The sequence below is a fragment of the Cyprinus carpio genome, chromosome A25 (genome assembly GCF_018340385.1).
Source record: "Cyprinus carpio isolate SPL01 chromosome A25, ASM1834038v1, whole genome shotgun sequence".
Lineage (NCBI taxonomy): Eukaryota > Metazoa > Chordata > Actinopteri > Cypriniformes > Cyprinidae > Cyprinus > Cyprinus carpio.
In genome coordinates this window covers 20,866,863-20,894,554 of record NC_056596.1, presented here as the reverse complement: position 1 = coordinate 20,894,554, position 27,692 = coordinate 20,866,863, and the positions used below count along the sequence as shown (strand labels likewise).

Here is a 27,692-nt window from a genome sequence, read left to right as displayed (position 1 = left end):
TAAGGGTGAGTAAAAATATTTTTAATATTTTAAATGTTTTGCTGAACTATCCCTGTAAACACGGCAAAATGCCTAAAACCAACAAATGTAAACCGAGCTGTTTTGTTTACTCTATCAAGTCAATCAAGCAGCGCCCATTTATATCCCATCCTCACTAATGACTACCCAAGGGGTGGGGTCATGGGCGGGGCAACATTTTAAAAACAGGATGTAATTGGCTAAGAGCAGAGATACACGTGGGAGCACATATTGTCCCTCTCTCGCCTCTAATCTTGCCCGTAGTCATAACGGCGAACGGATTCATACCGAACGGCTCCAGAGACTGACGAGAAGTTCACCGAAGAACTACAATTCGGCACCATGAGAACTTTCTTAAGCTTGTTTGTTAGTTTTGCCACTTTTCGCGGCTTGTCTTCTTGCTGTTTCAGTCTCCACTGCGAGCGGTAAGTTTTTTGTTTTCGTCTGTGCATTGAGCGCTACAAACAAACAAAAAAATAAATAAAAACGCATGGAAAACTACATTTATAAACAAAGCCAGTGAAATCTATATATAACGTTTTAAATGTCAAGACACCAGACGGCTTATTTTCTTGTCTTTTTTTTTCTTTTGTGTGTAATATAGGCATAGTTTACACCGGAGTTTTTACTTTCATACATTTAGTAATGAATGAATGGTGTTTACTGTCCATTCTTACACTATGGTCTTGTAAACAAGTCTTGGAGGCTTCACTTTATGAATAGTCCCTGTGGTCATCTAGTTGATGTCTCTGTTCGACCAAAATGTATATTATTCGTGTCTGTATTTGCGTTTAACGCCTTGGGGTCTCTGCTTTATCCTTTTGTTGTCACACTAGTGTACACAAAACATCATGTCCTGATTTCAATCATTTACCAGTGACCTAGATGCTTGGAGAGACTTTAAGCTTCATGGTCAGATGTGGAAGACCATTTGAGCACCAGTTTCATGCCTTGGCCACTCATGTATGTTAAGATTTTTTGACAGCATGTCTGAATTAATTTCCTTCATAAACCCTGAACAAACAAAGGAAGATGACCTTTTTTGTACTGCCAAGTGTTGTTTTGTAATGTCTAGATTTCAGTTGGTTTTGTTTGAAATATTTAATTGGCCCTATTACTCATTTTTTGCCTCCACGGATGTAGTTTCTTGTTTAAGAATAATGTTCCTCAACTGCCGTTGAGCCTCAAGCCATGATCTGGCTCCAGTCTGTAGGTGTGGCTCAAGTGACCAAATCACTGAGTCACTTCCAGTGAATGTGGCCGCTTTAATATACAGAGGAACCCAACAAGGCCAGGGCACTTCTTGCCTCTAATGACCAGTGCAGCAGAACAGGTTTGCACAAACCTTTGGAAAATTCACCCTCTTTCCTGCAGAGTTTTTTTTTACTGTAATGCTGACTGCTTCTTGAATGGTTTGTTGTAGTGTTCCAGAGAGTTTTCCATGTCAAAGCATTTTCTGTGAAGTTTTCAAATGGTTCAGTTGTCGCCTCCTTGATCTTCTTCATTCACACTTTAAGTGATGAAATTGGCGCACTATAATGTTTGGAAGCAGTTAAACAAAACATTCATTCAGAAAAGAGAATTTTGCTCATCATTTGCTTATCATCTTGTCTATCCAACGCCTGTGGTATTTCTGACTTCCATGGAACTTAAAGCCAGATGTTTACCAGTTGCTCTTTTCTTTTCAGTGAAAGTGAATGGTGACCAGGACAAAGAGTACTGTAAAAGTAGTCTATATGACATGTGCACTGTATTCCAAATCTAGTAAGAAAACAAGAAAAAGACAGAAATATTGTTGTTATAATATTGACTGATAAGCTTCTCTACGCAGTCTGTTCCTCACACAAATCTATATTGTGGCCTCAAAAGACTTGGAATATAGTTGTATGGACTAATTTTATGATGCATTTAGGTGCATTTTGGAGCTTGACAGCTGCTTGTCACCATTCAGTGTCAGTGTGTGCAAGAGAACAGCGTCAACAATATGCCTAACATCACTTTTTGTGTTAGACAAAAGAAATAAATCATATGGGGTTGAAACAACATGAAGATGTTTAAATGATGACAAAATGTTAATTTTTGAGTGAATTATCCCTTTAAAAGTTGAGAGTTATTTGTCTTATCGGATTAAGAAGGCAAACAGCTTTGGATTGAAGCTTCCATTTCAGGCTGATCTAAGATCAGCGCTCATCCATCAAAATCTTCATGGGTCTCCAAAAAAACTGCTTAAAATCAGCAGATAAAGACTTTTATCAACACAACCCTAGCCTCTCAGGTCAGCTGACGGAGAGTATGCTAATTATAGCGGCCACACAGCCTCCTGCTTTTCACTCGCTCTCTTTTGCAAGAATGTGTTTGCGAGCCGTTCAAAAGCTGTCGCGTGGCCCGTGCCATCTGGCAGTGGGGTCTTCCCCTCCGGGGTTGGGCTCATTTGTCCTGACGACTCCACTACTAATAGCAGTCCAATGAAGGCTGCTTCTCCTGTGATTAATTTTCAATGAGCCCTAATCAATGTTTCATTCATAGCCAGCGCAACACGGCATTTCTCATTTCGCTCCATCTTGGTCTCATGCTCCATTTTCCAATCTGGTGTGTTGAATTTTTAAAAGAGCATATTCCGACACTTGACAGGAAAGTTTTGTTACTATGTTTTGAACAAATACGCTGGATTTATGTCCATTTTAAATCCGTGGCTTGAGTGAAAAACACGTCAAAATATTATGCTTTACATTACAGCATTTCCAAGTAAGATTAATTATAAGCCTATTTGCGTTGCCTTTTCTCTGTACGTCAGAGTGTATTTTTAGTCTTTGTGGGTTATTTTTAAGAACAGATGGCTGTGGTGTTCTGGAGAAATGCCTTTAGTTTACAGAAATCTTACCTGAAGATGAAAGCTCACTGACAGTTTACCAATTAAAGCAGCTTATTGGTCCAAGAACAGTATGTTTCTTGTGTGCAGTCTATATCTTTATGGGTCATTTGCTTGGTCATTAAGAGGTGCAAGCTGCATGCCTCAGCGCTTTGAGCCGCTCTAGGAGTTTTAACGTGGGATTCAGTGATGTACTAGGAACGTGAGGTTTGGAACACAGAGTTCCCCAGGGCTGTATGAAGGCATCTTAAATGATGTGCGAATGACCGCATAGCTGAGAAAACACACTGAACATTAACATTAACACACACCTACACACATGCATGTTCACACCAGCAGGAATCCAGGACATCTTTAGCGTAAAGTGTGAAGCTATAAGCCGTACAGTAAGTTCCAAGGGAGTCTTAAAAGGTAACACTTTGGGCTTCTAAATATACACAAAGGTTGCAACACAAATCAACACCTAGACACAGATCACCTATTTTAACAACTTAAAAGGTTCTGTTACATTACTTGGATGTTGTATGCATATTTTATCAGTGTCAAGTGCACGGCATAATTTTTCTCTATTTTTAATTTTTTCTTAAATTGCTCATTTTAAGCCCACTTATAATTTTGGAGAACTATAGAGTCAAAATGAGCTGTTTTGTGCTGCTCTGTCTTGTACATGCCTTTGATTAACTATTATATTATTATTCTATAATCTGCATATTAATTTTCACTTTTTTATATCTAGATTACCCATGCCATCATCTAACTTTTTTAAATTCATTTTTAAAACAGCTTCCACTTATTTAATTACACTGTTTAATCTCAAAACTAATTTCATAAACTTTTTTTTCATACTGTAAATTTGTAATGTTGTGATTTTCTGATGTTTGTGATACATTTGCATATAAAAAAAATATATTTTTAAATTTTAAATATTTTATTTATTTAGACAAAATATAGAAATTTAACATTGTCCTTGGAGTTGTGAAAGTTACAGTATTTTTTTCTTAAAAAAATCAAGGAAATTTTGTGTCTCAGTATATGATTATTCTAACTTACAGTGTCACTAAATCAGCAGTATCAAACCTATAAAAGTCTTTAGCCTATAAACATTGAGTGCACTGCATAGTACAGTTGCATTTCCTGTCATTAGTGTATCTCCTAGAATCAAACTGGGATTTGGCGTGTAGGTGTGTTGTTGCGTTTGCGTGCTCTCACATGCACGTGTGCAGTGTTTAGGTTGTCCTCCAGTCTGTTGTTTTTGTTTTGCACCTGTTCCTAATACGACAGTCAAGGGTTCTTTTGTTGGCAAGTGTGCATGATCCGCTCAGCAGATTGTAGCTGAATGACTCCTCATGCTGATGACTCATTTCTAAAGCCCTTCCCTATATTTTTTAACCGTTATTAATTATTAAATAGTTGTTGTACTCATAAGATTGCAGATCAGGTCATGCATCTTTATGAAATGACTCAAGTGAGGTACTAGATATATGAAATGAAGGAGTGAGTGGTTTTATGGTTTTGAACTGTTCAGTTATTTTCAGTTTTGAACTATTCATTTTGGTTCTTTTAGTAAAAAAAAATGTAGTATTTTTCTGGCAAACCATAACCTTAATAGTAGCACATCAAATGTGTTTGTTATTAAACTGTTTACTTCAATTTGTATAAAATGTAATTTCTGTGCCACTAGTATCACCAAATTAAATAGCAAAAATATTGTAACAAGCCAGCATTTGGTTTCAGTGTTGCTCCAAACTCATTCCAAAATTCTTATTTTTAGGTGTATCCCTTTGAGCCTGCACATTTTCAATATCAGTGCAGTCACAATATGTTGTTTTAACCATACTGGAATTGGGTCAATAGCACGTTGGTTATTACTCATTTTCTGAGTTGGCTCAGCTCTGCTCGCTTGTTTTTTCAGGGTCACAGTTGCCTGGCCAAACTCCATTTCTGCTTTCTTTGTCCCTGTTTGCGTGCCTCATTTGTGATAGAGCAGCGAACAATCCCACAGTTGCCAGCCTTTACATGTTTAACTCAGAGAAAGACCATGTGATATTCTATAGTGCCTAAAGCCATCTATCTGAAAGCCTGTGGCAGAATAATCAGCTTTCACTCCTATTTCAGAGCTTTTGCTGATCAAAAGGCCAGCTCAGCTGATGAGAAGCTGATCAAATGTTTTACTTCATCAAACAGATTTGCGTTCAGCTGATGTGTTCACTTCTGTCTAATGGCCTTCCAGAACATACTATGCCAACATCGAGTTGTCTGACAGTTAAACTAGGTTAAGTATAGCTGGTAAATGTTAGATGATACAGCTTGATGTGGATTCCTTGATATGAATTATTATCTATACTTTAGTTTTCATGCATGTAATCTCAAGAACCTCATGTCATTCCAAACCTGTGTGTTTTTTTTTCTTCACAAAAGGAGATGATGATGCTCATGCTGCTCTTTTCCTTACAATGAAAGTGAATGGTGGGTAAAGAACCAGGAGTGCTACTTAAAAATAAAATAATAAATAAATGCTAAATTGAATAATTTAAACATTAAAACATCAATAGATAAATTACTTTTTAAACTGACAAATGAAAAGACATTTAAAACAAAAAAAAATAGTTAAATATAACAAGAGAACTAATTTAATATTTTTTTTATTTGACACAAATTTAAAACAATTTAATTCATTTTTTTAAATTGTAGTTTAAGCAATAATTAATACATTTAAAATAGAATAAAAATAATAATTTTTGTAAATTGTAATTTGTAAATTAATAAATATTTGAAAATAATTTGTAAATTGGTTAGTGCTTTTCTTTAAAATGTTCTAATCAATGTATTATTATTATTATTATTATTATTATTATTATTATTATTATTATTATTATTTAAAACAATAAATTATTTATAAATGCAATTTTTAATTGCATTTCAAAAGCATTTGCCAATCAAGTTTTTTTTTTTTTTTTTTTTTTTTTTTTTGCCGAAACTTGATTAACTTTACTTTCATTGTATGGAACAGAGCGGACTGAACATTGTGCAAAATGTCTTATTTTGCGTTCCACGGAAGAAAGAAAATCACATGAGTTTAGAATGACATGAGGGTGAGTAAATGATGGCATGATTCCATTTTTTGTTAATTTATCCTGTTAGATACAAGAGTTTTCCAACAAAACATGTGCCCATGTCAGCACCTTAAAAAGCAACATTCCATGCAAATGGACAACAATGGTTTCTATTCAGAGTTACATTTCTATGGAAACAAAAGCAGAATTGTGACTAGCAATGAGTTGTGTTTAAAGTTATTAAGTCGCAATGAATTACTTTCAGTTCTCAACTTCCCCTGTCAATTTTGTCATAACTGGTTGCCAAGATAAAAGTAGTTGACTACAAATCCTTCAAGCTAGCCATAGACAGTTTCTGTTCCCCATTGAGTTTTCAGTGCTTTTTTGTGATGGATGGGTTGATTTGAGCTGCTAAACAGTTTGTTCCTGGCATATAATATCAAAGGCAATTCCAAGGGAATTAATTAGATTATTTATTTATTTATTTATTTATTTATTTTGGGTTTCCAGGAATAAAATTAGTTTCTTTGAGTAGATTGAAAGGAATTGTGCTTTCAGCCTTCTGGTATTGCATGAAAAGGAGGATGCATTCCATTCCAAAGATAAGCATTGCAATCGTTTGGATAAGAAGGATTCTGTTTATGCAGGATGGGGATCTATCATTATTCCAGAATCTATTGCCCTGAGTGTGAAGGCCATTGCTTTTTGTCACAATTAGATGAGATTGTTCGCCAAATGGTGTCTTTGCGTGAAACAAGTTCACACGATTGAAACCTGTGGTGGAGCTGCATGAAATGTGGGCTAATTATCATTTTGAGTGCTGTTCACCTCGAATAAACTCTGCTGAGTGTCTCTGTTGTGGTATTTTGGACCGGTGCCAGGGGAGGACACAATGATGCGCAGGAAGTCTCTCACGGAGGTGTTATTTACACAGAGTTGTGGGGCTGTGGAAAGTTGTAACTCCGCAAATTTAAGGCCTATATTTGTCAGGCTAAAATTAACATTTAAATATAGTAACAGCTCCAAAAATTGAAGGTGGATGTTTTTGGTTTCCATTTCAGCATATACATAAAAATGTAAGAGGTGCAGTTATTTTTAGATTAGTACAATAAAAAACTAAAATTCTGCCATTTTATTTGCTCCCCTTTGTAGTTCCAAACCCATATACTGTTTTTTTCCTCTTCCCGTCTTTTTTAAATTATTTTTTATTATCTTACATTGATGAATTTTATACTTCCATTGATCCTTTAGGAAGTTCTTAACTCAATTATTAAACATTGCATTTAATTTTTATTATTATTATTTTTATTCTGTTAAATTTCCATGTGCATTTCCATTTCTTTTTTCCTCAGAGCATTGTTGTCCCACGTAAACATTCCTGACCGTTATGAATAATTTTTGTATAAATCACAGGGCTATTTGTTATTATCTATTTGTTCTGTAATGATGCAACCACTTTAGCAATTTGGGTCATGTCCAAATAAAAACATGACCAAACAGTGAACCAATTGTCTTTTTCACTTCCCTTTTCATAAGAAACAGAAATCTACACCATCAGAAGCGTCCCATCAGAAAATACTGTTGACGGCACTGTATTAAACCCAAAAGAGCATTATTCATGAAACACAAGATGAATAATTTCTCTGTAATCCATGGATTTGAATGTGGCTATATATATATATATATATATAAAAATCATGTTTAATGAATGAGCCCCACTGAGTTTTATCGAAAGGTATGTCAAAAATGGATATAATATCAAATCCACTATCTTTGTCTTTTCTCAGCTGACATCTGTGAAGTTAATGTGTGCTTGAATGGAGGAACCTGTGTCACTGATGCAACAAAAGATCCTTTTAAATGCATTTGTGCTGAAGGATTCACCGGACCCACCTGCAACGAGACAGATATTGGTAAAAGTCTTATCAGTTATTTATATATTATGCAAGAGAGACAAAAAAACTGTTTAATTTAGTGCAAAGGTTACTTGTATCCAGTTCAGCTGAGGCTGATCATTTCTCACATGACCTTTGTTCTCAGGGCCCTGCAAACCTAACCCTTGTAAAAACGATGGCTTCTGTGAGATCAACACCCGAAGAGGAGACGTCTTCACTGAATATGTGTGCAAGTGTCCAATAGGCTTCGATGGAATCCACTGCCAGAACAGTGAGTCGCTTTTATCCAAACCATTGAATCTGTTTCATGCCAAGCATGTAAGTGGTTATCAGGAGACACCACTGAGAATTATGAAAAACTCAATTGCTGTGAAATCAAATTTACATTAGGATTGAGATCACATCTGCATCCAAGTGGTAATTAATTGACAGATTGTAGCTATAAAATCATCTGGATTCAGTAAGATGTACTGAATAGAAGTGCTGTTAAAAATGCGTTTACATTTGTGAAATTTTATGGGCAAAAATGTCCATTGTCTATTGTTAATAGTGTAGCGACATATGAATACATACACAGCTCACACAGGAGTCACTTTCACACTAAGTAGTTTTCTGTGTGAAATGGTGAATTTGCATTAACAACTTCAACCTGTTTCAAAATGTGTGTGGGGAACTTTTTTTGCCTCATGCGGAACTCGCACAGATTACTATTAAAATGTCTGAAACTCGCACAGATTACTATTGAAATGACTGCAACTCGCACAGATTACTATTGAAATTACTCTGTTTGTCTGTGAACACACCTTAACAGCGAATAAGTCGCTCCAGTAATTTTATTTTGCTTTTAAAAGCCAATATTTTAAAACACATGTAAATAAATAGTCTTACTTGTTTTAAGCTTATTTGTTTTAGGCCATTTTAGCTTCTTTTATGCCAAATTCAATTCTGTATGCAAAGAAAAAATACAGTAGTTTCAGCAGGATTGAAAAACGCAAAAAAATTTTTTTAAATCAAATAAATAAAAAATCATAACTTGATTGGCAAATGGATTAGACATTTTTTTTTCTGAAGTACAATTGAAATTTTGCATTTAAAAATTCATTATTTTTATTTAAATTAATAACAACCTGTCTGGCTACCATCATTCTTCAAAATATCTTTTTTTGTGAGTAAATGACAGAAACTTTCATTTTTGCATGGATCTTTCCTTTAAGAACGTAAATAGGGTCACTTTTGATCAATTGTCATTCTCATATGTTCATTTGCAACAGTATTTTATTAGTTATTTTGAGGAGTTCATTTTGATTTCACAAATTTGACAAAGTAAACTTGTTTTATTTTTCGCGGATAAGAAATTAATCAACAAGAAGCAAAAAAAAAAAAAAGCCAGAAATCCTCCCAAAATTGAATGTTGCTTTTCCATGCTATACATTTAAGACAGCATGTATTGTTTAGTTCACCACAGAGACTCCTTCATGTTCTCTCTGAATACGGTGGACATTATGGCTTCGGTGCCAGATTTCCCATGCTTGATAGCACGGTTATGATGTTTTGACTGGGTTTAGTTGAGCATGCGGTCTCATCTTCAGAGTGCGGCTGGGAATGTGGCTAGATTAGAATGGCACTGACATTGAATTGACTGTTTAGAAACTTCTTAATCCCTCAGGTAGGGGTCTAAATCATGCTTGGATTGATGGCAAAGACTGTGGACACTGCGTAGTTTAGTGCCAAACATAGTGGCAGCATAAATTCAAATATGACTGCACACCCACGCTGTCACACACTAGCCCTGTTGCTGGGTAAAATGCAAGTGGAGGAAGCAAAGTAAATGAAGTCCGTGCTCATCCTTGGCTCTCAGCTGGCAGAAATGTTTCAGTGACAGCATGAAATTGGTCTGAAAGCCCTGCAAGAGGCTGTGAAATCTGTGTCAATAGCTTTTACGCAGTGGAGCACTGGTCACATTACCTGAACAGAAAACTGCTGTAGGGTTTAAATGCAGAGTCAGTGCCTCTTTTGTGTGTCTGCAAGTAAGTCTAAGAGTTAACAAAGCGCTTGGTTCCTGAATCTAATGCTAGCTAGCTAAATTAATGCTGCCCTTATGCCACTACTTTGTAATTTCCATGTTTTCCACTGAATAAAAGCTAGTTTTTCTCACTCGAATTTCTCACCTCTAATTGCTGTATTTTTCTCAACTAGTGTCTTTATTTTCCTTTTTCTCACTAAACTTTCTTAACATTGCGGTCAAGGGATTTTAATGGCTGGTTAGAGCTTTAGCATGAAGCATTTCTTACCAAACTGGTCCACAGCAGTGTAATATTTATATACTTTTTATAGTATTTATTAATATTTTAAATGAGCTTTTATCTTTATTTTTTAATATGTTTAAATTTAGTGTTTAAATTTAATAAAGGAGATTTTTGTTATATTTTTATTCCTTTTTTACACATTTTTATTTATCTTTTATTTTTATTTCAGTTTAATTTTTTTTGTTGTAATTTTTACATTTAAACATATTATTTCAGTAGCCAAGGCAAAATAATGAAGTTTAAATATTTATATTTATTTTATTTTGACTTTATTTCAACTAATTAAATCTTGTAATAGTAATAGTTTTAATTTACATTAAAAACACTGGCCCTATATATATTAAATATAATTGACAAAAAGCACTAACATTGGATTTATTGACTAAATCATCATATCATTGTTTATATTGTCTCACTACCCTAACTGTACAGTACTTACTTGTCACTGTTCAGACCAACTTTGTAGTTAGAAAACTAGTTATTTTAGCAAAATGTCCACATTGCAGCTTTTTTGGTCAAGAACCACCCACTTAGACAGGAATTGGTCATATGATGGACACAGAAAACAACCAATAACAGCTAGTTGTGTTTTTACTTGTTGTTTGGTGACAAGTGAGCATAGATTATAGATTATACCACAACAAAATAGCCGGTATGAAAAAATACATAAATGGTGCAGCAATCTTCATGAACAGTTGTACAAAAACACAAAAAAGTGGAAAATGTGTATAGTCTCTTTTGACACAGTCTTGTGTCTTGAGCATAGACTCACTGTGTAGCTACTGTATTGTAAGGGAGGCTGTTTCAAGACAACATTATGGGGAAAAAAGCTGTAATTTGTTCCTTCTTAGCATGGTTCAGTCTTTTCTCTTGGATTTCACTTGAAGTGGAGACCTGCTGACCTTGCATTTTGTTTTTTGGATAATGTTGCTGACATTAGATTGCATTTCAACGTTATGTAGCTAGATATTGATGTTCTCAGAGTAATACAATGCACTACTGTGTTGAATTGCTTCTCAGGGGGTAGCAATGATTTGCTTCTTCACATTAACGTTAGGAAAAAAACGCTAACATTTTATAGTTTTATTCTGAGTTGCCAGGCTTGAAATAGAAACTCGAACTGCAAGATGCTTGTGAAAAAGAAGTGTGCTTAATTGTATTGAATATGCATTTGTAGTGCACTTCAAATCTTAAAAGAATATTTAAAAAAAACTGTACTAGCAGATAATATTCATGAAATAAAAGGCCATTTAAATGTACTTAAAGAGTATACTTTCATGACTGTTTCTTAACACACTTTTTAAGATCTAAGTGGACTTTGTAATGTTTAAAGTTTACCTTAAAGTACATTTTAAGTCATTGTTTTAATAATCTTTTGATGTGCATGTGTGAAGTACCTGATTATAAATTAACTGCAGTTTGTAATTGCATATTACGTTTAAAGTTTTTATATTTTAAATGTACTGAATTGCAACTTCATCATTACAGATGACAAATGTGGGGTCTCATATCTTAGTGATAGTTTTTGGTTCAGTGCTAAACCCCATCGCCTCCTATAGTTATCAACAGGCTAAATATTAAAAGCCACTCCGCTATTTAAAACTGCTTAGAAAAGGTGCTAATTAGCTTGTTAGCAGTTAAACACTTGAAGTGTTCATAATGATGTAGTAAGCATTTAGGTAGCTGACAAATGTTTTTGGAAAGTTGACTTCAAAAAGTTGCTAATTAGCTTGTTTGTGTTACTGTATGCTATATGCATTGTAGAGTTGATAATATTAGCATTAACAGTTAGCGTTTGGGAGCATTTTGACATTAAATGCTTTTGGAAAGTTCTCTAAAAACCTAATTAGCTTGTTAGTGGTTTAACGCATTGTAGAGTTGACAGTGTTTGCCACATGTGGGTAGTTGACAATACTGTTGGGAAGTTGACGTTCTGTTGTAAAACCAAAAAATGCATTTTGCTAATTTTTGTGAGTTTGTATGACAAGCATATTTATTTAGAGGTTACACAGATAAGGCAAAAAATGCAGCCTGAAGTGAAGTTTTAGGTCAGTCGAGCACGTAGTAATGCTCTTAACACTGACAGGGAACAGGGAAGTGCTACTCGCTGACCTCTGGAGGTTTGGAGGTGTTTCAGTATGCCTGAGCACTGCGTTGGCACTGGACCACTGTGACCGGTCACACCCAGTCATGCTCCATATGCACACACCAGATAATCCCACTGATTTCCTTTCCAGTTTTGCTGGAATGATTTATTTCACAGTGTCTTTCTTCTGATTGGTGCCATTTTAAAGCTGAAATCCATGCTAGTTTTCCCCACAACATATAGCGCACTTCAGGTACATGAGGACCATTATACACCCTTGCTCTGCATCATCATGTTGATCTTTTAATAATTCTGACACACTTGTGTTTGAAGCATGTTGGTGATCTGATGTGGCCATGTTGCTCGTAAGTGGATTAGAACTTCAGCAGGTCTGCCTCAGTCTCTTATATCCTCTTAATGAACGTCTGTAAGAACCAGTCATGCTGAGATTATGCTGTGTCATATGTGGGTTTCCTTTATGTGCCCTCAATTCTGGGTAGCTAACCATCATAAGTTGAAAACCTTATGACAACTGTTTCTGGCCTTAATTTTATACCCACATCCTGGACACGTGTACAACATTATTGTAGTTAACTGAGTGATTCATTTCTAACTGGATGAGCACACATTTCTTGGATATTGACAATAAGAGCTTTGAAAGTATTTGGCCTCAGCAAAAATTGTTATGACTGCATTACATCTATGTTATTACATCTGTGCATTACAAAATGTTGTTTATTAATATTGTTTATTAGTTCATTATTTATCAAAATCTAAACATGTTTCTTTTAATTGAATGCCACTTGGTTTGATTTTGTTATATAATTAAGTGATGTACATTTTTATTTTTATCAGGACCACTAGGCCTATATTGTCATTTTTTTCATTTTTTTGTGCTTTAATAAAGAGATTTTTGTTTCGTAAATAACATTGTTGAGGGAATCAGAACAAAAAAACTGTTCAAGCAATAAGAATGTGTTTATATGTTTAATAAATATAGGCGACTTTAAAGGATTTTTCATGTTACAAACTGCATTTGGAAACAATTTTGCAGAATAAAATTTATATTAGATATTTTATCTTTTGAAGCAAAGAATTTTATTGTTATATTTTATCCTTTATGTAACGCAAACCATTGTAGAAGTTGCATGTTGCCAGTGAGCGCCACCTAGAGGTCACAAAGAAAATCGCTTTCATTTTTGACAAATGTTTGGCTTGTCCAGACCAGTTTTGGTGACTTTTACAGAAACCTTATGATTCTTGCAGATGTGAATGACTGTGCCGGCCAGCCCTGTCAGAACGGAGGCACCTGTCGAGATCTTGATGGCGATTTCACCTGTAAAATGTCACTCGCCCTTTGTAGGAAAGCACTGCCATCTGCGTAAGTAGGACACTGCCAGTACACACATGTCCAGCTCCTGTACGCAAACTGTTTTTCACTTCATTTCCTCATATTTGGCTTTTCAGTTGGTGACTTCATTCACTACAAATGGCTATTTTTCTCTGCCCTGTGAATGCGGTCATCACACTGTTTTATCCATCTGTCTGTCGGACAGTAAGCCGGTTTGTCTCCTGAGCCTCTAATATCTGCTAATGTCTGCATTTGGTTTCCCAGGATGCATCTCTCTGCTGGGAATGGAAGGAGGAGGCATCGCAGAGTCTCAGATTTCTTTTCTGCCTCTTCGGTGTACTACGCTTATTCTGGGACTGCAGCGCTGGGGGCCCGAATTGGCCCGACTGAATATTCAAGGGACTGTTGTTAATGCTTGGACCTCTGCGGACACACGACAAGAACCCCTGGATCGAGGTAACACAAGTCTGTTCAGTTCATTGGTTAAATACAATTTTGGAGTTCAAATATTTATCTGTATTCACCCAAAAATGACTCATTAATGATTCATTTTATAACAGGTCAACCTGCAGAGGAAGATGCGTTTCATCTGGCATCATTACCAGGGTGCCAGTCGCCCATGGGCACAGCCGAGTTCAATCAAATCCTTCAAGGTAGCGTCGAGTTTTGGAGGGCGAACCTACACCATGTACAGAGCTGAGGGCCAGAGCAACCACATGGTGATAATTCACAAATTTTCTGTTCTATTTTATTTTTAGTGGCTGTTTTGGAATTTTGGGGTGTTTAACTGTTGGAAACTTTTGGCCAGTTGTAGTTGCTAAAATATGTATATAAATAATTCTCACTCTGAAATATTGAAAGAGTTTCTGATTATTTCACTGTTGTTGGGATCACCATAATTTTAAATGTAATAGTAAATTTGTATTTTTTTTTTTTTTTAAATGTAAAATTATGGGTCTGGGACAATATATTACTATGTTAATTACATAATTGATTATTGTGTGTGTATATATATATATATATATTTATTTATTTATTGCATATTTATTATATAATATAATAATAAATCTAGTAATAATTTGAAAAGTTGCGAAATGAAGACATTCAGTTTTCATGTGATCATATATATATATTCTTTTAATTAAAATCAAATCCCTGGAAACATAAAGGCGCCCAAATATGATTCATTCAATTAGCATTTTTCATACGTTTCTAGCCCTGTAATTATATTATCATTTTTAAATAACTCATGAATGTATACATGTTCTGTTCTTCAGCTCTTTGTTGGTAATATGGACAATGATGGACAAAGACCAATTTGTTCGACCCTCCAATCATAGCTCAGTACATACGAATCAGTGTCCCGTTGTGTGCCGTACAGCGTGTACACTGAGAATGGAGCTGGTGGGCTGTGAACCCTCAACGGTAAAGTCATAATTATATTTTTGCATGTTTATACATTCTTTATGAATAGAATTTATGGAAGCCAAAAGACCACAAAAAAAAACATCTCCACTAGAATATGGTTATACTGCTGTGTTTAATGGAAGAAAAAAGTGAGTAAGCAGCATCACAATTTGCACAATTTCCTGCTCGTCTTTGGTTTGTGGTGAAGTTAAGGACACTTGGATAGTTAAATGCAGAGCACTAATTCTGAGTATGGGACACCCTTGGCTACATGTCATGTCACTTTATAAAAGTAGGGATGCACTGATATATTAGATCATTTTGCCGATAAACCAATAATTATTTTCAAGTTTTGGCATTCACATTGATAAATCAACATAATAAATTGGTTTTATATACAATTTAATATTAATATAAATGAAATGTATACAAATGTATGCAATTTGATAAAATTAAAAAAAAATAAACTGTATTAAAAATTATACAATTAATTTATAAATTATATAATTGGTCAATTTTTAATGGCTGATATTAAATGTACTATGTTGAATGTACTAATGTTGAATATCAATGATACTGATCATTAAAAAAAAAACTCTAATACTTGGGCGATATGGGTACGTTATATCATGCATCCTACATGAAAGTCTAATTTCTAATCAGTAAAACAGTGCAGATGTCAATGTTTCATTCACAGTATTGGCCACTTCACTGTTCCATCTGTGTCTCTCAGGCTGTCCATCACAGAACGCTTATGACACTGCCGGATCTTGCCTGAATGTGCTTCACACACACCCCATCACACACAGCATCTTGCCGCTCACCTGCATGAAACTTGCTCAGCACTGATGTTGTTTGTGCTGCTTGTGCTGACACGCTTCCCATCCATCTCTCTGCCACGTCCTGTCTCCGTCCCCTCTCTCTTTCTGTTGTCTCACTTCACAGTGTATTTGAACACGACAGGTTGCTCCGAGCCACTAGGTATCAAGTCACGGCTGATCGATGATGGGCAGATGACAGCTTCCAGCTCTTTCCGCACCTGGGGGATCGAGGCGTTCACCTGGTCACCCCACATTATGCTCGTCTGGACAAGCAGGGCAAGACCAACGCCTGGGACAGCAGCCACTAAACAGCCATCCACTCCGAGTGGCTGCAGGTGAGATGACAAACTTGTAATGCTGTGAAGTGACAGAGTCACTTCAAATATTTACATGTGTAAAATCTGGACATGTCTTAAACTGAATGAAGTCACAATTTTAAGATTTTTGTAGTTTTATATTTTGTAAAGAGGCAATGCGTAGGCAAAAATGCTGGTTGTATAAACCAATATTTTTTTATTGTTGTTCTTGAAATGATGATTGTTCTTGAAATGATGATGATGGTTTTGTACACACACACACACACACAGAGACACCATATTTTTTGCCATCATATATTTAGAATTATTAATTTTCAAGGAAGTCTCTTATGCTCACCAAGGCTGAAAAATACTTGATTACAAATACAATAAAAACAGTAATATTGCCGAAATATTATTACTATTTAAAATAACTGTTTTCTATTTGATTGTATTTTAAAATGTGATTTATTCCTTTGATGCAAGCTGAATTTTCAGCATCATTACTTAAGTTTTCAGTGTCACATGATCCTTCAGTAAGCATTCGAACATGCTGATTGGTGCTCAAAAACATTTATATTTATTCATATCAGGGTTAAAAATAGTCGTGCTGCTTAATATTTTTGGGAAATTGTGCTGCATTTTAAAAACATGATACAAAAGAATGGCATATATACTTCAAATAGAAATCTTTTGTAACATTATAAATGTCTTTACTGTCACTTTTGATCAGTTTAATGTCTTTGATAAATGAAATTCATTTCTTTAACTTTTTGTTTTTTACTAACCTCACTCTTTTGAGCAATAGTGTATATATCACTGCAACTTTAAAGAAAGACATTTTTATTAAGAGGGAGTATTGTCTGGATACTGTCCATGTTGAGTTTTAGTGTCTTCTCTTCTGTTAACGTCTGGTAGTGTTTGCATAGGAGTTGAATTCCTTCTTGATCGCTGGTGCGTTGGGATCTTAGCACATTTTACACATTGCATGACCTTTCATTGGCTGAATGCAGTCAGATTGCCATAATTTTCAATCTGCACTCTGAAAGTGCTGTCCTGAGAGGCCACCATTTACAGACAACAAACCTCTTACAATTATGTAGTGAATGACTCATAATATGGATCATTATAAATAAATGCCAGTTTTTTTTATGCAAGACCACTTGCTGAGTTGTTCTTAGCTTTTTTGTTTTATGTATGTTTTTAGGTGGACCTGCTCAGACCAAAGCGCATCACGGGATCATCACGCAAGGGGCCAAAGACTTTGGTAATGTGCAATTTGTGTCCGCCTTTAAAGTGTCTCACAGTGATGACGGCAAATACTGGACCATACTCAAAGACGACAAGACAAAAACAGATAACGGTTGGTTTTCAAGCACGATTTCATTCCTCAATTTAACCCCTAATTACTCAGTTCCTTTTGGATCAAGTCTTATCCTGACCTACACATTAAATGTTTCACTCAGAGCACAAATGGGTCGCAAATCTTGTTTCATGTTGATTTAATTGTCATTTTTTTGTGTTTTTTATGTTTTAGTGGTTTGTGATCAGTGTTGTTATTAAATTTTTTATTTTTTTTAAATGAATTAAAAATAAAATAAATTAAAAAAAATAATAAGATGGAAAAACTTAATGTTGCCTTCACAACTAACTGAAATAAAATAAGTTTTAAGTTAAGGGACTACAAATATCAAAAGTAAAACTGTTAATATTAAACATAAATAATTAGGTAATACATAACGTAATTAAATATTAGGTTTCATATTACATTTGTTTCTTTTATGTTTTAGTGCCAGTTATCAGTGGTTGTTATAGAATGTTATACTATTTTAAATAATTTTTTGTTAATTAAAATAAAGCTAAATGAAAATAAAATTAAATATTTCATTTAAAAGATTAAAAATTTAACTGAAATAAAATATGTTTAAGTTGCAGGACTAAAATTACTAAAAGTAAAAATTTTAAATGAAAATCAATTATCATCTAAATAGAAAAACTAATAGAAAGGACTAACAGCACAAAATTACTTATTAAAAACTGAAAATGTTAAAATTAAATCTATTTCCAAAAACTATTAATAAATACTATAATAGCATATAACTAATAAAATAACTATGATGTTTATGTTCTCAGCATTGCTCTGGTTTTTTGGGATCTGTGAATTCAATATGCCAACATGGATTGCTGATTTCAGTATGTTCGATATGGATATGTGAAATCAATTAAATATGGTCACTATGACAATAATTATAAAACCTTAAAGGGATAGTTCACATAAAAATGAAAATTCTATCAGTTTATTCACCCTCATGTCTTTCCAAACCTGTATGACTTTCTTTCTTCTATGAAACAACACAGAAGATATTTTGAAGAAATGTAGGGTTTTTTGTCCATAATCTGGAAGTCTGTTGGAACGAAAATGCTGTTTTGTCATTCATAAATGGACAAAAAAGTTGAAACATTATACAAAATATCATTCTACCGAGTTCCATAGAATAAAGTTAGTCTTTCAGGTTTGGAACGACATGACGATGACAGAATGTTCGTTTAACAGATTCCGAACTTCCCCCACATCTTTTCAACTGGCCGCAGCGTTGGCCGCTCATCTTGTGTATATTCTGCTTTTTTTCCTCTATCCGTCTGTCACGTCCCTTGTCTCCTCACCCCATCTTTATTTCCTTCTGCTTCACCTGCAGATGTTCCCCTGGCAACAGTGACAACAACGTGCACAATAAGAAACGTTGTTCGAGCCCCCCTTCTATGCACGATTCGTCCGCATCCTGCCGTGGGCGTGGCATGAACGCATTACCCTGCGAATGGAGCTGCTGGGCTGCGATGAGTAGCACTCTCTTTCTCCTTCTCCCCTCTCTCATTCTCTTTCTCTCTCCTTCTCTTTTATACTTCCCACCATTCTTTTCTTCCCTCAAACCACGCCTGCACGGCCTCACTCTTAGCAACAGAGGGCACCATCATCACACCACCTTACACAGCTGGGGACCGGCAGGAAAGAAGCTCAAACCCACAGCGTGACGCTTTTACCATTAAATATTTGTACTAACACAAGTCTGATGCAGTGACCCTTTGAAGATGAAGTCAATGTTTATTAACCCTAGATGACCATATAAGAAAATAGCTGAAGTTTTGAAACTTTATTGTTACAAAATGAGTTGTAACAATTCTATTTCTTTTTTTGGTCAAGTAAAACTCAAACTCAGTTTTTCTTGAAAAAAAGAAACTGTACATACCAAATAAGTCACAATTTATTTGTTTTCACAAGAATCAGTGTTTTAGTTTGGTTTTAAATGCAGTCAAGCTGTTTTATATCTTATCTTACGAAGTAGTTTAAATTAGAAAGTGACAAAAGTCACGAAATATGGTTGTGCTAATTTGTATATTATGTAATAAAAGTAGCCATTTGATCATTTCTTTCTTCTATAAAATAATATTTGGTTTAAAATCAATTTATTTTTTTTAACTAGGCTAATGCAGTCTTTTTTAAAGCCTCATCAAACGTAAATATAAAATGTGACAGTCAATAATCTATTATTGTTTGATCACTTTTGTTTAATTTGAATGCCCACTGTTCTCAGGTGCAGTTCAGTTATTTGCAGTGTGCTACTGAATTTTATTTGTTTCATTTATTCCAGCATAATTCTGAAATAAACCATATTTTTGGATACAAAAAACACTTAAAAGCCAAAGTGATCTAATGTTTTTCTTATTATGATGTTAGCAAATGTGATGTTAGCAAAGGATATGTATATAATTTTTTTTTTTTTTTATGGGGGCCACTACTTACATTGTAAGCTTTGATGTCCCCTGTCACTATATTTGGTCCCATAATGAGATGCGGGGACGGGTGCAAATCTAATTTAGAATAATTTTTTACGGTGGCACTGAACCTCTGATATGACCGTCCAATCTACATAATGTTTTCAAAATGATGCATTGTGACCCCTCACCCCAACCCATCCACTCGAATAAATTTACAATTTTGGGCTTGTGCAATATGATATGAGTATTATGAATTAATATTAATAGAGCTTTAGGAGAATATATATGGGCAGTATTTCTCTGAGATATTTTCTGAGAAGAAGCAAAGTGGTATTCAAGGTAAACAAAACACTGAAGACTATTCTGATAATCCAGCATGATTTCTGCATTTAGGGGCTGCATGCGTTTTGATTTTTCTTGCTTTGGATTCTGTACTGTGTTTTTCTCACAATTGTAAAGACACATTGACTTTGGTATTTCTATTCAATGTGCTCTTAAACTTTTGTCTTCTTTTTTGTAATTTTTTAAATGCCTCATACTGTAGCACTCTTCTTGTGTTCAGATTGTTTATGCTAGAAGCATTTCCTTAGTATCTCTTGAAATATTTTCCTCATGTTTTCAACTGTAGAAACAAATAAAGAATATTAATAGATACTTATGGCCTATCAGCCATGTTGTCTTGTTATGAATCCTCCACAGTATGCTGTTATTGATAAGGAAAGTTAAAATCTTAGGAAATTTCCCCAACTAATCAAATTGGAAATCATAAGCATTCTTTTCCTAAAAAAGACTAAATAATGAATATTAATATTTTTATATTGAATAATCTTATTTATATATAGGAATAAGAATTATTATTATTATTACACATAATGTAATGAAAATATATACAAAATAAGTCGATAATACTTCATTTATAATAATTAAAATAATTTATTTTATTTTATTGTTTGGGGTAAAATGAAAATATGATTTTTTATTATATTATTGTGTGTGTTTATGTATTTTTCGTACCTTAATGTAAAATAATAAAATATATTTAAAATAAGAATATTAAATATTATTTATTTTAATAATACATTTTTAAATATTTTATTATTCAAGTGTGTATATTGCAAAAAAATATTTGAGGATTTTATTTCTTATGTATTAATGTACTGTATGTATTTATTTATTTGTCCCTATATATAACTCCTTTCAGTTCTGATTGACTGGAACACACTAATATACAGGTGCTCGTTGTTATAGAGATTCAAGAGCAGGAAGGCAGGAGAGAATCAAGTGATAGTCGAAAGAATGGCATGGGAACAGCAGCACCTGATGGGCAAAGCCAGGAAGGATTCTTTTCTGGAAAAAACAAGGCTATTTTGGATGATGTATTATAGCAAATATTTTTGTCAGAAGCAACATTTCTTTGCTTTCTAATAACATCTATACAAAGGAAATCTCGCTTCATTCGCCTCATTGCTTGACAAGTTTATGAAGGGTTGTAAACTGGGTCAACATTTGTAAAATTCACCCTCGCTGTCAAAATCTTCCAGTACAAACCAAAAAGTATTACTAGAGTTTCACTGGAAGCTTGTTTTGATGGAAACTGCCAAAATAAATCAATCAAAAAACTCACAAAACTGTGTGGCTGAATTCCTTCATTCACACACATATGGTCATTCAGAAGATGTTTGGAAGCACTTACATATATTGTTCAAGGGCTTTCAGTGCAGTTATTATAGGGAACACAATCTTGAAAAAAGAAACACCCCTTTAAAAAAATAAAAATAATACTGATGCTGTACATGTGTGAAAAAAAAAAAAAACATTTGATATAGATTCAGTACTGTTCAGAAGTTGGGGGGGGGGGGGTAGGCTAAGTACTTTTTTTGTATATTTATTTTTATTTTTATTTAAAGAAAATTACTATTTTCATTCAACAAGGATGAATTATATTCAGAGTTTTTTTTTTGGAGAATGCATCAGTGCAGCTAATTAACATTTAACACTTTATCTGTTGTCATATTTTCTCAGGCAGGCTGTAGTAACTACTGCCAAGTGCGTCAGTGAGAATCTAAAAACATTTACATCCAGCCCATTTTGGAACCCATTCATTTTGGGCTAACAATTAGAGTACAATGTTCTTCCAAATGATAGCTGCCAAAATCATGCTTCTGTGAAGCCCACAGCTATTCAAAAGGGCCTTGGCGTTCCTTGCTAAGGCGGATGGCTTTCATCTTGGGGGCTGTGGGGACTAAATTGACGGGAATCTTCAAATGCGTCGCCAATGTTGTGAGCATCTGTGAGAGAGGCGATGTACATCTGCTCACCCTCATCTTTTAAAGTGTCCATAATGTAGTGATGTATGAAATACAGCTCACATAGAAGTTACTTTCAAAGTGTGTCGATTTCTATTGAAATGACTGGATTTAGCCTGAGAAAACTTTTGCTGCACAAAAGTAAAATGTGACTGTGAAAGAGAAAGGGTGGTGGAAAGGGTGGTGCAGTGTGGCAACATTTTGGGGTCATAATACTGAGTGATGCTGTCAGTACAACCATTTTGGCCCCTTCAAAGGCCAACTAACAGTCTTTTTCCTCCTTAAATATTGCGCTTTAGATCTAACATCAGCTGTATCACTAAATAGCAAGGAGAGAAAAGGTCAGAATTTTGGGGGAGAGATAAAAGATGGAACACTATATATAGGAAAAATTTCACATCTGCAAGGCTATGGATACTTTGCCTCGGTGCTACTGACTTTGGAAAAATTAGCACACTTTGGGGTTTTTTTTTGCTCAGAAGAGAAATTTTCAACCACTGACTTTCCCATAGTAATCTTTTTGAGACTTCGGTCAAAGGTCAACAGTTATGTTTCTGGTGTTGTAATTTTCATATGCAGTGATAATTTTTTGGGCATACTATTACACATTATTACATTACAAAATATTTTTATTGTACAGATTTTAGAGCTTGTTTTCCACCTAAAAGGGCATAATTTATAACACTGTGCATTCGGAATGTTAAAGAAAAATCGGTATGGTGACAATCTATTATTACCAACTGTGTTATTAGGCCAGGCAGCCTCTGAGGCCATAAAGAATTGTTGTTGTTGTTTTTTGTGACAAACCCGCGTAACAAGAGACCTGGGTGTAATATATTCTCCGCTGGCATCGGGGAACAAAGCTTCAGTTGAGTTTTGGGAAATTACTTCAACACACCTTATGCTGTAAAATTATACCGTGCTGATGGACGGCAGCCCTCGACTGCTTTGTAGACCCCACATTATTATTGTTCGCGAGCTGGAGAAACTTCAAAAGAGATGGCTGAGTGACGTCACCTCACATGCCCCACCATATTATTACACACACACACCACACAGAGAGGAGAGGGAGCGGAGAGCTAGCTAGCTTATTCCTCACCTCGGACGATGAGCAGAGTAGTTGTAGCAAAAGGAGCCTGAGAAAGTATTTTACATTGGTAAGTATTGCGTTTAATGCTTTATTATTTAATGAAATGTGCATGTTAGCAGATTCTTTTGATGCTACAAAATAATGCAACAACAACAAACGCTATCAATTTGATAATTTTTTATTACTTAGGCTACATTTTACTATTGTCGTAAAACTACTTGTTATGTGGCCTAATTCAGTTGTATAGCTAGTTGACTTTTGCTTCTTCAGTCGCTTAACCAGCAACTTCCTGCAGTTCTTGAAGTAAATATCTGATTATTATCTCCTTTATGGCGAGCAAATCAAACAATTTTTTAAAATAAATCAGATTTCAAAAGTGCTGAGCACTGAGTTTATATTGAGTGCTATGTTGCGTTTCGATTTGTTTGCTGAAAACTGCTTGCTGATCTTTACACGTCTTGGGTGTCTAAAATTCAAGGACACTGTTGGAAAGCAGTGGGATACAGGGAGTCACCGTGAATATGAGGATTTTACGCCATCTGCTGGTGCTTTTAATGCACCTGGTCCTCGGAAGCGGTGACCAGCGATTCTCCAATGGCTATTATTATCAGGATATAATTAATGGAAATGGCAATGGGGAGAGTATGTTTCATTTATGAGTTACTCATGTGTGCAAAATAACAAACCAGCAACCAAATACTAGCTTTCTGATGGGCTATATGACATGTACTTTTATCACTTTTCATTGAATATTGGGTTTTGCATTTTAATTTATTTATATTTTAATTATTTAAAATTCCTGAACAAGGATATTTGATTTGTTATAAACTCAGTGGGAATTATATAGTTTAGGCTTATATAGTATATGTTTTATAGCCTAGTAATAATATATAATAATATAGTTTTTAAATATACACTAAAGGATGTTTAAGACATCACCAAAATCTGTGCTATTTCAAAGCTAGCCTTTTTGCCTTTTGCAGTACCCCCCCCAGTCCACCACAAATCAAACAAAAAGTAAATCAAATAATAGATAGTTTCTTTCTCTTTTGGAATATTTTATTTATTCATTTATTTACTTACTTAATGGTCTTTTTTAGTATACTTCCACAAGATCCGTCTTCACGTTGAGTCTCCTGAAACGTTAGTGTCGGCTGTTCAGGGGAGTAACGTCACACTGCCCTGTCATTACCGCTACGAGCCGGCGCTCAGCGAGCCCCGCTTGACACGGGTCAAGTGGTTCGGCAACCCGTACGGGCGGGAGCGTGACGTCATGGTGGCCATCGGCACGCGTCACCGGAGTTACGGAGACTTTAAAGGACGCGTGCGGCTCCGCCGAAGCGCCCCGGGCGATGTGTCCCTCGTCATCAACCCACTACAGTCCGACGATACCGGGCGCTACCGGTGTGAAATAATTGATGGTCTCGAGGACGAGAGCGTGACAGTGCATCTTAAGTTTCGAGGTGCTTATTGTATTAATATTGTATTATAAAATATATATTATTAGTTTATTTTCTAACTGCTATTAACAACTCCATTATACTGGAGTATATTTGTACTGTATTTATTTATTGTGTAATTGATCCCCAAACATACTGGCAAATCCTACTTATCTTTAATTTTCTAATTATATGTAATTATCTTTTTATCTTAAAATTTAGTTGATCTTATGTTTATTCAGTGGTGTTTTGTGCTCTTGTTCTCCACAGGTGTGGTGTTCCCCTATCACTCCTCTAGGGGGCGCTATCTGATGACCTTTCATGAGGCTAAGGAGGCATGTGAGAAACAGGATGCACAGCTGGCTACCTTTGAGCAGCTCTACGCTTCTTGGGAGGAAGGGTTAGACTGGTGTAACGCTGGGTGGCTTATTGATGGGACAGCACAATATCCCATCGTAGTGCCACGAGAGGCTTGTGGTGGCACCGACCTGGCACCTGGTGTACGGAGCTACGGCGCTCGAAACAAAAGTCTGGACCGGTTGATGCCCTTCTGCTTCACTTCATCCATTAAAGGTAATAATGTTTGTTTAAGTGGAGTTTTAAATATACCCTCATATAACTTCATCCAGTCCTGGCTTACGCTGGTTTGTTTATGTGAAATTTTGTCAGAGAATTATTTACTGTTTTGAATTAATGGTAATTTCGACTCAGGATACAGTACATGTGGCTGCAATTGCTGGAAAATTCTGCAAAATGTTCCTATTTTAAAAATCTAAGTTGAGGATGACAAGTGGGATGAACCTGCCAACAAGGATTAAAAATGGCCTTCTTCCTTGTTTTAATCAGTCATGCATATGTTTTAAAGCTGTTTGCCTTGATGTGGCAGTTATATTTTTTTTTGTTGGATCAATTATTGGAATTCATTTCTGAGATTAAGTCACATTTATTTTCAATTCAAGTAATATGATGCGACAAGTTATCTTATGTCTTTCTTCAATGTCAGGAGAGGTCTACTTCTTGCAGCATCCCATCAAACTAAATTTCACAGAGGCAGCGGAGGCCTGTCAGAATGACGGAGGCCGTATTGCTAAAGTTGGCCAGTTATACGCAGCCTGGAGGTTTGTGGGATTGGACCAGTGTGATGCGGGCTGGTTGGCTGACGGTAGCGTACGTTACCCAATCATCCAACCCAGGATGAACTGTGGGGCATCAGAACCAGGGGTGCGCAGCTTTGGCTTTCCTCCGAAACATTTGAAACATGGCGTATATTGCTACAAAGCCCACTGGTAAAATGTACAATTTATTTCAAATGTATAAATACTTCTGTAAAAACCGCAGTGAACAGTACTTCTTTCTACTACACTACTGATATTCAATTCGTAATAACGTGTCTTTTATTGTGTCTTGATTTGATTTGAAATGTCCTTGAATTCCTACCAAATTTACACTGCAAAGGCGGCACAGAGGTGCTTCTGAAGTGGCATTTAGGTGTCTTTACACAAACTGTTTAATGCTGTTCAGAGGTTGCATGAATGCATTTACACAGCAAATACAACTGTGTTTTGATATTAGAGGCAGTGGTGGGTTAGAGCTGGCTTAATTTAGTCTGGCTTTTATGCAACATTATTTCTTCACACAAAATTTTGAGTAGGCACAGAGCAGCCTTAACTCAGCTGTCTAAAGTTGCCTTTAAATGTTCTAATGTGTTGGAAAATTAAATTTCAAGTGCTAATTTGGATATTTACACTTTAAAACTTAAAAAAAATGAAGGTTTAAACTAACTTTGTGTGGTCATCACATTTTATACAGCATTTACAGTTCTACAATGTTTTTTTTTTGTTTAGGGCTAAAGACTGAAATTGGTGGTGGGTCATTTTTAAAAGACTTTTATGATCTGATTGCTTGTATTATGTAGCATTTTAATGCAAATAATCAATTAGTCGGTGGCATCTGCTGGTATATTATTTGTATGCATGACTTCTTAATATTATCTGAGACATCATTCAAAAAGCCAGATTTCATTTCAATAAATAGTTTTTTCCTACAACAATTCTGTATGTGTTTACTTCAGTAATTTCAAATGTTCAGACCGCCCACTAAATCACCTAGACAATGCCTGTTTGTGTTTTTGAAACAAGTCAGCCTTGTCCCGTCCATATAGGATAATTATGACTTTCAGGTGCGTTTCTTATCCTGACCAGCAGGGGGCGCGCCAAACTGAGTCAGCGGGGTCCCGCGTCAAAGAAGTAAAGCAACAACAACACTGGGTTCAAGAGCAATCCAGCATCCTTTAAGCCGGTTTATCTTTAGTATTAAGCCAGTTATGGGGGGAAGGGGGATATGATTAAGCCACCCTTTCCACAGGATTTCATGATCCTTTGGCGTCAAAGATGTACCATATTTACACCTGCTTCCTAAACATGGATTTTAGGCGGGGGAGGAGTAGTAGCGCATAAAAAGACAGCAGTGTTCCTCAGCCTGGCATTTTCACTCTGCTAACTGCACATAAAGATGCACAGTGTTGGGTAAGAGAGGTATATTCATGAGCTTTTAGGTTTTTCTTTTCCCTTGAGAAAATGTCATGAAGTAGGCACTGATTTGTTTGCCCGTGTAATTGAGGTCTTGGATGTTGAGTAATGTTGGGTCATGTTCACATGAAACTGTCCTGTTTTGACCTGTCTCTGGACAATATATGCTTGATCCTATGTATGTAGTACATTAAAGACTCTGTATACAGTGTAAATACATACAGTGGCCCCAAAAAGTATTGCATCATTTGTTGCAGATGCCACAAATTTGTGTTGATTTTGCCATTGTTTGTTCAGTCTCCACAGAATCTCTGTCTAGTTCGTTAATCACAATTTACAAATAATTGAAAATCTCATGGACAAGTTATGGAAATGGATTGGTCAGATTGTGGGAACCCTGGATAGAGTAAACATTAAACATAATCCCTATGATAATTTGGGGTAAAATTACTG

At 35.3% G+C, this 27,692-nt stretch overlaps 1 protein-coding gene and 1 pseudogene across 1 annotated transcript; both read left to right on the top strand.

Moving 5' to 3' along the window:
* The first annotated feature begins 237 nt into the window (after positions 1-237).
* LOC109065227 lies at positions 238-19,023 on the top strand (annotated as a pseudogene).
* Positions 19,024-23,270: 4,247 nt separating this feature from the next.
* LOC109050632 (hyaluronan and proteoglycan link protein 3-like) lies at positions 23,271-26,774 on the top strand. Its single transcript, XM_042715863.1, has 5 exons — positions 23,271-23,339; positions 23,751-23,914; positions 24,373-24,735; positions 24,982-25,284; positions 25,715-26,774. Exons 2-5 carry the CDS (start codon positions 23,794-23,796, stop codon positions 25,999-26,001), a joined length of 1,074 nt encoding a protein of 357 aa, XP_042571797.1. The 5' UTR covers positions 23,271-23,339; positions 23,751-23,793; the 3' UTR covers positions 26,002-26,774.
* The last annotated feature ends 918 nt before the right edge of the window (positions 26,775-27,692 follow it).

Bases quoted from the DNA above. Each gene is read 5' to 3' on its own strand.
- LOC109050632 (XM_042715863.1), top strand. From the start codon at position 23,794: ATGAGGATTTTACGCCATCTGCTGGTGCTTTTAATGCACCTGGTCCTC. The intron at 23,915-24,372 runs GTATGTTTCATT...GGTCTTTTTTAG, and splicing joins TGGAAATGGCAATGGGGAGA to TATACTTCCACAAGATCCGT. The intron at 25,285-25,714 runs GTAATAATGTTT...CTTCAATGTCAG, and splicing joins CTTCACTTCATCCATTAAAG to GAGAGGTCTACTTCTTGCAG.